General features: G+C 36.3%; 1 protein-coding gene across 1 annotated transcript; it reads right to left on the bottom strand.

Moving 5' to 3' along the window:
- Positions 1-766: 766 nt before the first annotated feature.
- On the bottom strand, positions 767-1,243 carry LOC137388003 (octapeptide-repeat protein T2-like). Its single transcript, XM_068074522.1, has one exon. The coding sequence runs from the start codon at positions 1,241-1,243 to the stop codon at positions 767-769; it is 477 nt and encodes a 158-aa protein (XP_067930623.1).
- Between the last annotated feature and the right edge of the window lie 13,624 nt (positions 1,244-14,867).

The following is a 14,867-nucleotide window of genomic DNA, read 5'->3' as shown; positions in this document are numbered from 1 at the left end:
CGCAACGAAAAAGAGATATACAGCAAACTCTTACAGTTGTCTCATATGTCGCATCCAAACAACAAAGCTCATCACCATAGCGCTTCAGTAGATGACGTTGGTCTGGTGTGGTGCACAAGCAGAAAGCGATGTGAGCCTCTTACATAGTCTGAAGTAAAATTGACCTTCAATGTCTCTTTAACCATCTTTCTACCACAGTGGCGCAGTTATCTTGGTCACTGCTGCTACCCCTATAAGGACGATGGTAACTGGTAAAAATCTACATACACCGTACATATATTACGCCTAGTTATCAGCACAAATTAATTTGGTCATGAACACATTCAGAAAGAAAATTATCAATCATGCGGGTTTTAGACATTGTCAAGAAAACTTCATGCAAACATCCAATGATAATCTCAGCTGTGGAATGAATACTCTAACGTACCTGGTTTTTTGCGTCCTACCTCTCGCGTGCTCGCAGTTAAGATGCCGCTATCCCCCTTTCTCGTCGCGAACCGGACATCCGGTTCTCCGCATCACATCTCCCTCTCTCTCTTCCCTTTATCTCTTGTTTTTAGCCCTGTCTATTATCCGCTCTATTGTTCTCTGAAACTATTACCTTTTCCTTAAGCCCTGACTATTGTTCCCATTCATTCCTTCTACCTCACATACTCCCGAAGAGTAGGGACATCTAGCCGAATGTCTCTATTTCTTATTTCCGGTTGTTCAGCAAAACGAACTCTCCGCTGCCTGACTGGTGACTTTCTCTCCCTTGTCTCTCCATCTATCCTTCTGATTTCTTGTTGTTTCTTTTCCTCCTGTTAACCCTTTCTGCGTCTTGCCCCCTGTTTCTTTCTCTTTCAATAGCTCTTTCAGCTATTTGCCTATCTTCTCTAGCTCTTACCACATCTCTTTCGTATTCTCTTTCCACTGCTGCCATTTCGCTTTCGAACCTTATTCTTATTTCCGCTTTCTTTTGTTCTCTATCTTGTCTTGCTCTTTCTATCACCTCTCTTTCTCTTCTCCTCCATATGCTCTCTTCCTCCTGTTGACTACCTTCTCTCTCTTGGGTTTCCCTCGCAGCTTCGACGTTCCTTTCCTCCGAACTTCCATCTCTATTTAACCTCTCCCTATTAATCTCCTTTCTCTCGTTTCCTCCTTCTGTCCCTGCCCTAGTGTCTCTCTCTCTCCTTAGAGGCCGATACAGACGTTCCCTCAAGTCCCTCGCACCCCTTCTCCTGGTCGCTATGTACCTACACATAGTCTCAGATAACACCCTCGCCCAGTGGTCGTTAGGGTGGACTTCGTCCTTCACATGTTCTTTGTTGAAAAAAACAGGCTATCCTGACCTCTTCCGAAGAGGCGGGTGCACAAGTTCGGCGTGCCCTCCTTCTTGTTGAAGTTGAGGGTACATATGAGCCTATTTAGGCGACCTATAATGCCGTACTGTGCAGCTGGCACCCTGGTAGAGGGGTAAAAGGAGCAGAGGATTACTCCCGGTCTATTTGATGCCCTTCTCAGGGTCTGCTCGTACTTGGAAACCTTGTCCCCATCCACGGCGTCATCTCTTCGGCTCATGATGTCGGGAACTCCGGAAATGACAATCTTTATTCCGGGGATTCCGCACCTGTACAACAGCTCCTCCAGGGTGGCTCCTCCTAGGGCAATTTTTTTCACCCCCACTGATGGCGTGATGTAGTGAGCTATGCTGTTCCCGACTATGGTGTAGTCTTCCATCTCTATTATTACTTTCTCTATTATTATTGCTCTTTCTCTTTCTATTAAACCCCTTCTATTATCCGTGCTGTTAACCTCCTCACTTTCTATTGTCAAGCCTTTCTTTTACTTTGAGCCCTTTCTATTGAATCCAACTTTGGTTGTAGTATTCTAAGTGTCTACAACAGAAGTTATTTGGAATAAACAAAATCATTGTCACGTTTATTTATTTTATCTCTAGTACTCTTTCTTATTGGGTTACTATTATCTCCTACCCATGTTTTCTTTCTATTCCCTTCCCTACTATTACTAACTACTTCCTTATCCTGAGACTCTATCATGTAGCGCGAAGCTTTTTCAAATAATAATCTCAGGTGTTTCCTATTCCTTCTTACTCTTCTTCCGTTCATAGCCACCCAGAAGCTATTTGGTTCTAAAGCCTCCTTAATAACTGTTGCCTCTCTCCCTTCATCTTCGTGGTTTATTTTCACCCATACTCTATCCCCTTCTTTTAATACGGGCAATCTCTTTGGCCTCTTTACCCTATTAAAATTGCTTTTCTGTCTCTCTTTGAGGTGTCTATCTCTTTCTTTGAACTGTCCGAGATTGGGTATGACTAAGTGCTGTCCTGGTAACTCATTTCGAATTCTTCTATTATACATTAACTCATCTGGCCTATTTCCACTTTCCAGTGGGGTAGTTCTATAGGCTAGCAAGGCCAGGTTCTTGTCCTTCTCTTTCCTCCACAAACTTTTTATTATCCCTACCGCTCTCTTCGCTAAGCCATTACTTTCAGGATATCTAGGACTACTAGTTTCTCCTATTATGTTGTACCTTATCAAAATTTCCCTCCATTCGGGTGAGTTGTAACATTGTCCGTTATCGCTACGTACTTTTAATGGGGCTCCCAACCTTGCTATTATTCCTGCGAATTTCAACGCCAATTCTCTTCCTGTTTGGTTATTCATCTGAACTACCTCTATCCATTTCGAGTAGTAGTCCATGAAAATAACGTAGCGCCTTCCTTCGAACTCGAACAAGTCTGTTCCGATCTCTTGCCAAGGTTTCTCTGGTAATGGAGTGTTACACATCGGCTCATGTGATATCCTTCTATTTTTTATACATACCTCACAGCGTTCCACCATCTCTATTATCTCCTTTCTAATCCCTGGCCACCACACAGAATCTTGACACCTTCGGTACGTCTTGACCTGGCCCTGATGTCCACTATGGAGTTTTTCCATTATTTCCTTTCTCAAATTAATAGGTATGTAAACCCTGGCGTTCCACATAATCATTCTATTTACCACGCTGAGCTCATCCTTCTTTTCCTTCAACTTTTTTGCCTCGCCGCATATTGCATATTCCCAACCTGTTTCTATTCCTTTCATCACTGTCTGATACGTTTCATCCGTTTCCGCGTACCCTTTAATTTTCTCTATTAGCACATCCTCTATTGCTGCTACTATCCTACTAGCATGGTTTTCCACTCTTTGTAATTTTATTTCGTCTCTTTTTGATGCTGGTCTTGATAACAGGTCAGCCAAAAACATCTTGTCTCCTGGTGTGTGAAAAATATTATATCTGTATCTCATCATCCTCATCTTAAATCTTTGAATCCTTAATGGCAAGTCTGACAGATCTTTATTTCCCAGCAGCGGAACCAGTGGCTTATGATCAGTCTCAACTTCAAAGTCTCTCCCCACCAAGTAGAAATCGAATTTGTCACATGCCCATGCTACGGCCAGTGCCTCCTTCTCTATTTGTCCATACTTTTGCTCTGCTTCACTCATTTTTCTTGAGGCATAGGCTACTGGTTGCCATCTCCCTTCTCTATTCATCTGCAGCAAAGCTGCTCCCAATGTATGTTTACTGGCATCTGCTGTTATCCGGTGTTTACTACTATTATCAAATAAAGTCAAGACTGGTGCCGTAGAGATGATCTCCTTAATCTTTTCGAAGCCCTTCTGCTGTTCCTCGTTCCAACACCATGCTGCATTGTTTTTGTCTAATAGTCTCAATGGTCTTTCCACTTCTGCTAACAAGGGGCTAAACCTTCCTAAATAGTTCACCATCGCCAAGAACCTTCTCAAACTCTTCCTGTCTATAGGTGCTGGCATCTCCTTGATTGCTTTTTCTTTCTCTGGATCTATCCGAATTCCTTCTTTGTTTAGGATATGACTTAAAAACTTGACTTCATCAACTCCAAACTGACATTTTTCTCTATTAAGTGTCAACCCTGCTCTATTAAGCTTGTCTAGCACTTCGTGAAGCCTTATGTCGTGTTCTTCTTTGTCCTTTCCTACTACCAGAATGTCATCCATCATACAAACAACTCCTTGTTGTTGCCCTATTATCTTACTCACTTGGCGTTGGAAAAATTCTGGAGCTGCCGAAATACCGAACGGCATTCGCTGAAACATATACCTACCAAATGGTGTAATGAATGTAGTAAGCTCTTGTGACTCTTCCGCTAATTCTGTCTGCCAAAATCCTGAATTAGCATCCATTTTGCTAAAAATGATGCTGTCCTCTAGCTCGGCTATTGTTTCTTCCAATGTAGGCAGTGGGAAATTTCCTCTGAGCACACTCTTGTTTAGCTGCGTCAGATCAACACAAATTCGGACTTTTCCCTTACTCTTTGGCGCTACTACCATTCCTGAACACCACTTTGTTGGTTTCTCTATTTTCTTTATTACTCCTAATTTTTCCATCCTTGCTATTTCCTGTTTCGTTGCTTCCTTCAGACCTATAGGCAACCTCCTTGGCACTTGGAGACACACCGGTGTCGAATCTTCCCTTAAATTTATCCGGAACACGTCTGGTAGTGTTCCAAGCTCTTTGAACAAATTTGGGTATTTCTTTGCCATCTCATCCTCTATCCTAGTCACTCTTTGAATTGTCTTAACTAGCCCTAACTTTATTATTTCCGGTTTCCCTAACAGATTACTATTGTTTCCCTTCATAACACTGATCCTCGCTATTATTCTTTGTCCTCTCTTTGAGATCAACTCAATTTTTGACTCGCCTATCGTCTCTAACCTCTTGCCATCTGCCCCTTTCAGTACTCGTTTAGTTGGTTCACTCTTGCAGTTTATCCTCCTTGCTGTTGTTTCACTCATAACTGTTACATCAGCTCCTGTGTCTATCTCGAAGTTTATGTATTTGTTTTTAGTTTTCAAGCTGATTAGGAAGTCATTGGCCGCTTTAAATCTTTTTAATTTTCCTTTTAGTCATAATGAATCTTCTGAATATTCCGATGCATTATTTTCAACCATGCTTATTTTCTTATCTGTTAGCCGGTTAGGACAGCTTGTTGCCATATGTCCTGTTGCCGAGCAAGCATAGCATGTGATAGGTGACCTTTCATCGTTTTTTCTTAGACTGCCTGCCCCCTGGTTAAGTTTCGTCCTCTGTATCCTCTATTATACCCAGTTCCTCTATTCCTGAAGCAATCTTTTGAGATGTGTCCGAATCTATCACATGTATAGCATTGTACTCCGGATCTCCCTGTACCGATATTACCTTTGTTTCTTGCTCCTCCGTCAGCTCTACCTCCTATCCTTTGTATTAACTCATCGTCCTCTTCTTCTCCTATTACTTGATCTATCGTTTCTTTTTCCCTTGTTGTTATTATCCCCGCTGCTATTGTGGCCGACTCGTACTGACTGCACCTAGCTCTTGCCTTCTCTAGGGTGATATTCTTCTTAAGTAACAACTCTTTTCTCATTTTATCATCATTCATACCCATTATCAAAACCTGCAATATTAGATCTTTTTCTAACTCCTCCAGCCTGCATTGTTTTGCTGCCCTTTCTATTCTTTCTATAAACCTGCATAAATCTTCACAATTATCCTGTTTCATAGTAAATAATCTGTGTCTCGTTGCTACTATATTTTCCTTCTCAGAAAGGCATTTTTTTATTGGCATTTCATAAATTTTTTGCCAATTTGCATCTCAAGTTACCGAAGTAGATAGAGTTTTTTCTGAAACTGTTCCATAAAGACAAATGACAAAGGATTAGACGACTCCAACATGTGGAATTACTCACAGCTTAATGGTTGAAACTAATGAATAGGCAACTGCGTACTACGCGTTTACTCAAAGACTAGCAATTGAAAAAAGATATTCACTAAGGTAAGTTAAGCTATAGCTCTCACGTATCACTACCCCTAGCTGCTTGTAAAGCGATTGCTTGAATGCATGCAAAAGGCAAACCCGTCGCTGTGCTATAGATTCAAATTATTTAAAATACATTATGAGGTTAATACGAGTATATGAGACTTTATGATTTGATATATACAGCAGACGCTCCCAATACAAAGTAAATAATCCGTTCCAGGAACGTTTATGTTATAGAGATTCTATGTTCAAACAACAGTAAAATACATGTAAACTGCCTAATCCATTCCAAGATCTTTCTAAACTCACCCCTTTGGCCGTACAAAAAGGAAAAACTTTGACTTAACCCTATCTTTGTGAGCTGTACTGTAATCGCAGTATTATTGGTTTGCATTAACAAATTTTCTCCTTTTTCTGATCAATCTCACTGATTTTATAGACCATGATGGCGGTAATTGTTTCAATAAGTTAATAGGAAAGGAACCACTTTTGACGTTCATATACAAAGGCTTGCTTGTTTTTTCTAAACAGCAAAGTCTATTCTGCAAAGTAAAACTAATAACAAATATTTTATATGTCTACAATAGAGCAAAACCACAAAATATTTTTACTATAAAATTGTGGTACTACCTGTTCGTGATCTATCTGTATCCAATGGTCAAGGTTAGAAGAAAAAAGAACTTTTGGCAATATTCCAACTCATAACATTCAGATTGGTAGACCAACACTGTAACACCTGCACCAATAGATCGCCCTTGTATTTACGAGCAATTGCGCAGGTATCATATTCTTTGTATTGTCGACTCACCGAATGATCTATCACGACAAACTAAAAAGCCTCGAAAGTTGTATATATAATAAATATATTGCTATACGCACGTCGTTTTTTTGCAAGTGCGGCAAGATAGATTACCATTCAAATTAAATTAGAGAACTCGTCCGATTTGACACTTTACATTATATGGGACTTTTTACGTAGTAGGAAAATAAATTATTAAATAAATTATTTACGTAATCTGGAATTTATGTTATTCGAGATATACATTATAGGAACATCTATCGTACTGTAGAAATTAACAAGGCAGTATTACCCTAGGAAACTTATGTATTCGCGTCATCTAACTTTCTCGTTTTCGCAGAGTCATCCTCTCCTGAAAATTTCATGAGCGAAACTAAACTATCATAATGAACGAGCGAAAACGCGAAATTAAATAGCTTTGTTCATTGATATCCACAATAAAATCATCATATTAAAAATGCAGGTAATTTTCGTGTGTGACTGGGCTCATTGGGCAATTTGTGCTATACTCATTATAGCTAATACACCGACTGAGCAGCATTGCAACGCAAATTAAGATAACAAGTTTATTTTGGAAAATCCAAGACAAATGAGAAAGTTGAGGATATTAGTTTAGTCATTGAATTTGTAGCTGATGGGGATGAATGTCTGGTAAGGAAAGTCATAAAATTGAATAATAATTATTGTAGTGATGAATTTTATTACCAACCAAAAACAATAACAACCCTGAGCCATGGCCACCGCGTGCTATAAATATTTGAGATCAATATTGGTACCACATCAGTCACGGCGACAGGGACCTAGACATCATTGATAGTCCAAGAAACAAATGACAGCAAGCGATCAAATTGCATTATCGATTTCGCCCACACATTTCTACTTGCGGTTCACAAATACAAACTAGTCCGAAATTGATAATTTTTCTTACTAGTGAGCTGGACCTGAGGAATCTAATTATGTTTGTTCCACTGCATTTATTTTCACATCACTATATTTTTACACTCATCAAAGCCCCGAAATTAAGCTGCATCTTTACTCTGTATGCTACTAACGAAACTAAATACTAGCGAAATATAAGATTCCTACGGTAGACATACAGACTGACAAACATACAACTTTTAATAAGACCATTAGATAGACAGACATCATTCAATAAGACCATTAGATAAAGAGACATAATTCAATAAGACCATTAGATAAACAGACATCATTCAATAGGACCATTAGATAGACAGACCACGTTCTATAAGACCATTAGATCAACAGACCACATTCAATAGGACCATTAGATAAACAGACCACATTCTATAAGACCATTAGATCGACAGACCACATTCAGTAAGACCATTAGATAGACAGACATCATTCAATAGGATCCTTATATAGACAGACATCATTCTATAAGACCACTAGATAGACAGACATCATTTAATAAGGCCATTAGATAGACAGACATCATTCAATAGGATCATTAGATAGACAGACATCATTCAATAGGGTCATTAGATAGACAAATATCATTCAATAGGACCATTAGATATACAGACCACATTCTATAAGACCATTAGATCGACAGACCACATTCAGTAAGGCCATTAGATAGACAGACATCATTCAATAGGATCATTAAATAAACAAACAACGTTCAATACAATCATTAGATAGACAGACAACATTCAATAAGACTATTAGATAGACATACCACATTCAATAGGACTATTAGATAGACAGACATCATTCAATAGAATCATTAAATAAACAAACAACGTTCAATACAATCATTAGATAGACAGACAACATTCAATAAGACCATTAGATAGACAGACAACATTCAATAGGACCATTAGATAAACAAACAAAATTCTATAAGACCATTATATAGAAAGACCAATTCAATAGGGCCATTGGATAGACAGACAACATTCTTTAAGACCATTAAATAGACAGACTACATTTTATAAGACCATTAGATAGACAGATCACATTCTATAAAACCATTAGATAGACAGACCACATTCTATAAGACCATTAGATAGACAGACAACATTCAAAAAGACCATTAAATGGACAGACAACATTCAATATATCATGTCTAGAAGAGTTTCATTTTATTGGTGTCAGAAGCAGGTTATATAAACTAGCCGCTATGATGCCTGTGTTACAGTACTACATAAAGTATATTGAGGGCAATGACTGGTCTATAGAGTTCACTAGCCAAACAAGGTCCAGCAGCGGCTCAAGAAGCCCAGAAGAGGCAACCCTAGTCATCTACCTCGAACAAGATAGGGTTGGAGGTTCGTAACCACTAAACTTTTGCTATTGTTAATCTAAATATTTCTCAAAGTTTGTCGTTTGTCACCATCTGTTTAGATGTGTATTTGTCTGTCCATAGCTATTAGAATCTGAAAATTAAAATTCCGATAGATTTGAACACACGGATATTGCTACTAAGGGTTTTAATCCATGCGTTCTACCACTGAGCTATACAAGGCGTGTTGATCCAAGACACTATCATATACCGTATGGGGTATGCTCACGCTAAATGACGTATTATTTGAGCATTGCGCCCACGCGTTGCGATGCCCCTGTTATAGAATATCTTTTGCCTAACACAAAAAAGCACGATACTTTTATGTTATATTTTCGTTAGGGCGAATGTTTTCTGCCACATGATATCAACAAGAAATTCTCTCGAAATTAAAATTTGGTGATTTCTATACTGATTATTAAGAGATATATGTTGCTCGCCATGGCGAGTTTAGCAGTATCCGTTATGGTAAAAACGGATTTGCAAACCAGTAAATTAAAAACTTTAGTCAAAAGTTTGAAGTTTACTAAAATACATACTAAAACTTTCTTCAAGTATGTGTTCAGTAAACTAAATTCATTGAAGTTAGATTCAGCGGTTATGTTACTCATCAGTCTTGAAGGTAAGAACTTTAGGTAAGGAACTAAGAAATAAGGTAAATAGGAGGTAAGAACTAAAAAGGTAAGGTTTACAACACCGGGCATACATCTAGTATCTTTAGAAAGTCAGACAGCTGTGATGCACATTTTCTCCCTTGAGGCAAAAATCAGTTTATCTTTCGTAGTTCTTCTGTGATTTGAGACATAGAAATACAGTGCACCCCTGGGTTACGACGTTCTTGTTTTACGCTTTTCTGCCTTATGATGTGGAACACAATGTGTTTTTGTCCCTTACGTACTGCATTTTTGTTATGGGGCATCAACAAAAAGATTTCTCGAAATTCAAGTTTGGAGGTCAGTGTGCTGAATACATCAGAATAATGAAGATGCTAGTGCACTATTCGCTGAAATCTCTCCCAAAATGCATCAAAGAAATATGATGCTAGCTCTCTCTCAGTTCAGCATTATTCGTTATAAATTATAGAAATGGTTAACATACTGTAAGTGTACTATACCAAGAGTATAAAATGCTGCAAGTGTAATGTACCATGAGTATAACATACTGTAAGCACACTATACCATGAGTATAACATACTGTAAGTGGAATATACCTTGAGTAGAACATACTGCAAGTATTATATACCTTGAGTATAACATACTGCAAGTGTATTTTACTATGAGTATAACATACTGTAAGTGTAATATACATGTACCTTGAGTATAACATACTGCAAATGTAGTATACAATAAGTATAACATACTGCAAGTGTAATATACCTTGAGTATAACATACTGTAAGTGTAATATACCTTGAGTATAACATACTGTAAGTGTAATATACCTTGAGTATAACATACTGCAAATGTAATATGCCATTGGTCTCGCACACTGTAAGAGTAATTTACTATGGCTGTAAAATAACATAAGCATAATATATAAGTAATGTTATATACTATAAGTGTAATACTCTAGGAGTGTAACAAGCTGTGAGTGTAACATGCTTAATTGTATAAGACTGAGTCAATTGTGCTCTGAATACAGACACAAATACATAGTTTTGGTAGGTATCTGGTGTGATGACGGTACTGGGTACAAGTGGTATGTTGTGAGGTTGACGTGTTGTGAGCTTAGTTTGCTGTGATTGTGGGATGTTGTGATAGTTATACTAGGGTATGTAATACTAGTGTGCTGTGAGTGTAGGCTGACATAGAAGTGGTACACTGGGTGAGAAAATTGGTATGAGAGTTAGCGTTGTGTGATTGGTTATTGATGGGTTATTGATAGGTTGGGAGATTGGTATGCCACGAGAATGGCATACTGGGTGAGTATCATACTATGAGAGTAGTACACAATATGTTGGTTGGTATGTTGAAAAAATGAAAACCTTAAAATTTATGTTGAAAATGTCACACATTTCATTATAGCTATTAAAACTAGATATTTTGTTAAAAAATATGCTGTTTCAGTCATTTAAAAAGAATTACAACAAGTTTAAAAGTTGTTTCCTGCTCATTTCCGCTATTGTGGCTTGCTTAAATATACCAAAAATAATTTATATATGTCAATGAATATAGTTTTAGATTCATTATTAAGCTATCCTAAAACGTTTCTTGGCTCACATTTTTCACATTTGTATAATTACAAAATATTAAACCTTGAATTATTAGTTCTCAAACAAAGTTCTTTTCATTAATTTTTTGAATTTAGTTCTCACTTGAAAGATTTTATAATTTCATGTAGTCACATTGAAGATAGTTATTTATGACTTGTATAGTATAACTTACAGACAATGCTTGTTGTGACTAATCCAAGTAAGAAAGGTCTTGTGTCAAAACGGTTTTGAAAGTTGTTTGGCAAATCAAATGTTTAATTCAACTATAAATGTACTAATGTTCGTACTTTAATGCTGTTTTGCTGTTCACACATGTACTAAGAAACTACAACACAACTTTAGTATTTTAAAAGAAGTTGTCTTCACCTTGAACTAGTCTCACTTTTGGTATATTACACTGCAATGACCTGAAACAGAAATATGTAACTCGAAACTGCAGCAAAATATAAGTTCTATTACATTCAAATATAAATTATTAAATATTTTTCAAACAAACAAAAAATGGTCATGAAGAAAAGTTGTTATTATTACTGGCTAGCTGTGCAAAACTAGCCAATCACAGCTGAGCAAAAGTCAGCATGCTTGTTTACATCTGGAGTTAATGTAACAATTTCTAACTCACCCTGTAACTATCAAGAAGCTGCTGTTCTACTGAAGTTAAGTACATTGTGTTCAGTTTCTGTCATACTGTTGCCATATGCAAATGTTACGATGAAATGTTTTTTTTAAAGGAAATCCCTAGATGCGTACTTTTCAGCTTTGGCGACATCACAGATATGGAAGCTATCAATCTATTTTAGGTGGCTTTGTTTCAAATCAAGGAAGCGCTGGCAGGGTAGGGTGTCTGAACATATACAATCAGACATTCACGCCAACTGAGCTGCTGGGTTTCTCTTTATGCTCTCAGCCAGGAGACGTCTTCTCTCTTCAGCCAGGTGTAGGAGAAGCTCACGGCGCTGTATCAATGAGTAACCAGCTCCCAGATTCAGGTAGTCAGTCTCATTTAGTCGTTGGATTTTATAACAAAACTTGTCTGTTATAGTGTGCTCAAATTTGCATAAAAAACATTTATTACACTTGGCTTTGTACTTGATGCTTCGTGTTCTATTTAGAAATCTCCCTGCAGCTGAGCCTCGGGTTATTTACTTATGGTGGTAAACAATAATGTTATAATAATGGACCCGATATAAGATTTTCATTGAATACAAATCTGTGACCATTGCAATATACTATATGACATAATGTTACATAATAATTGGTATAATAAAGCATAATATACTGTGCAACAAAAATGGTATATTATACATGGTATATTATACTATTATATTATAATTATATATTAATATTATATTAATATATATAATAATATAATATATTAATATTATTATATATAATATATTATATTATATTAATAGTATATTATAATATATTACTATATATGCAATAATATATGCAATAATATATCATTATATATTATTATATAATGATATATTATTGCATGATGATAATAACATAATATGATATTATATTATTATCATCATATAATAAGATATTATTATAATAATATCTTATTATATGATGTGATAAAACATTGTATTCTATTATCTTGTCCTTTATTATTTGCTATACTTTACTATATTATATAATATCATATTATGTTATACTAATACACTAGTCCTGTCTGCGGAGAGATCATTCTGTGTAATAAGTATGTACACAATTATTTTAGAATGTGGCAGGGTAAATGAGTGGTGCAGTGGTTACTGTGTAGGTCTGTCAAGCCAAACTTTTGAGTGCAATCCCTGTGAAGTTTTATTTTTTTAATGCTTTAACCCAGGTTTTGGACAGACAAAGGAACATAGCTCTAATTATAGTAAAGATAACACTATATCACATCATATTTTAGCGTGTTATACTAGCATGCTTAGTACTTCCTTGCATCATGAGAGATCATCATGAATAATTGGTACTTGCATATTTATTTGGTGAAGTGGCAAGGTGACCGAGTGATGTAGTGATTAGCAGACCGGTTTGTAAAATCAATAGTCTGTGTTCAATTTCCATGTGAGGCAACACTTTTTACTAAAGCTGTTAATGAAGCTGGAAAGAGATGGAAAGACACAGTTCTTATTATAGTAAAGAATGTGTTATGTTATATCATAGTATATGATGTGACATATTATGTTGTATTTATCCTATATTACATTACTGTAAAACCTCTATTTGAATGCGATAGCGCTGTATTGCTCAACCCTTCCCCTATACGGCATTCTATTAAAGGTGGCGTTCGAATAGAGAGTGGCCCTTTATTTTTCAACCAGCTGGTCAGAATATTTTGTGAAGATAAATTTGGTGTTTTTATAAGCTGAGCGGTGCTAACGTCATCTATATTTGCACTTCTTCTTGAGCAGAGCAATATTATTGCCGGCAGAATTTTTGCTAAATGTTTTTCGTATACACATGTACGTCAAAGTATCAGACCGATTTAAACGCTAAGAACCTGCTTTGATTTTAAAATATTACCATTATACAGTTATTACATATTTTAATAGTATTGCTTTCAAAGTCTTGAAGATAGAACTTATAAAACTTTGGAATTAGATACCAGACTTCCATATGCTGTAACAACGACCATTATTACATCTTACTATGTTCCTGAAAAATGTTCTCATTTTTCATCTAAACATTTTAAAGTCTTCATGTCAAATTGCAAATCACTTTGAGAACGAATCTGGAGACAATGGGTCGAATTGATATCCTATTGACTTCGCATCATGGTGTAGTTCTAATGATTATGACAATTGATCTTCTCAAGAGCATGGTCACTAAATAGTAAAACCATGGCAACCACAACAAAAGATTTCATTGTTACTAATGTAATCTAGTCATTATTAGTACCATTTTGTGGAGAATTCATTACTGATCACTTTCTATTAGGGTTCATAAAGATAAAACATGATGAATGCCAAAATGGCAGTCTATAAGAGGGGATGTTCAAATAAAGGGGCAATCAAATAGAGGTTTTATAATAATTTATGCTATACCATATTATATCAATACATATTATACACCATTATATGTTATTTATTATACTACTATTATATATATTATTGTACACTACAAATTATAAATATTTACAAATTATAATATGTCATATCACATTATATTTTGATAAGCTATATCGTAGTATATTACATTATGTTGTGCTACGCTACGTTATACATTATTACTACACTTGGCAGTCCCATGCACAGTGAGAGATCGTAATGAGTAATCACTATGTGTATAACTAAGTCGTGTAGTGGTAAGGCGGCCGACTGGTGTAGTGGTTAGTGTGCTGTTCAACAAATCAGAGTATATAAATTTAATTGCCTTGCAAAGCAATTGTTCCTAACACATTTAGTGTGGCTCTGAACAGACGGATGGGCACTGCTCCTATTATAGTACCGATTATATTATCTGGTACTATATTATGCTATATTATAATACTAGTTGAATGCCCGGCATGGCATTTCACAGGTAATAAAATAATTACCTAATGAATTTGAGTAACTTACCTGGTAAGCTAGTAGCCTGAATATTTACTAAAAATAGCCATGTTTGAAGCGAGCTTAATAATCGTTACGCGTAATGTTCAACAATGCTAGTGCTAACCAATTGGAACTTCCTAAGAGCTTGTAATTTTTATAAGTATTCAACTGATGTGATGCATGTCAGCACAATCATGC

The sequence above is a fragment of the Watersipora subatra genome, chromosome 2 (assembly GCF_963576615.1).
Source record: "Watersipora subatra chromosome 2, tzWatSuba1.1, whole genome shotgun sequence".
Lineage (NCBI taxonomy): Eukaryota > Metazoa > Bryozoa > Gymnolaemata > Cheilostomatida > Watersiporidae > Watersipora > Watersipora subatra.
Note: the sequence above shows the minus strand (reverse complement) of the source record. Positions and strands in the feature narration are given on the sequence as shown.

Excerpts from the sequence above, each read along its gene's own strand:
- LOC137388003 (XM_068074522.1), bottom strand. The coding sequence starts at position 1,243 with ATGTGTAGGTACATAGCGACCAGGAGAAGGGGTGCGAGGGACTTGAGG.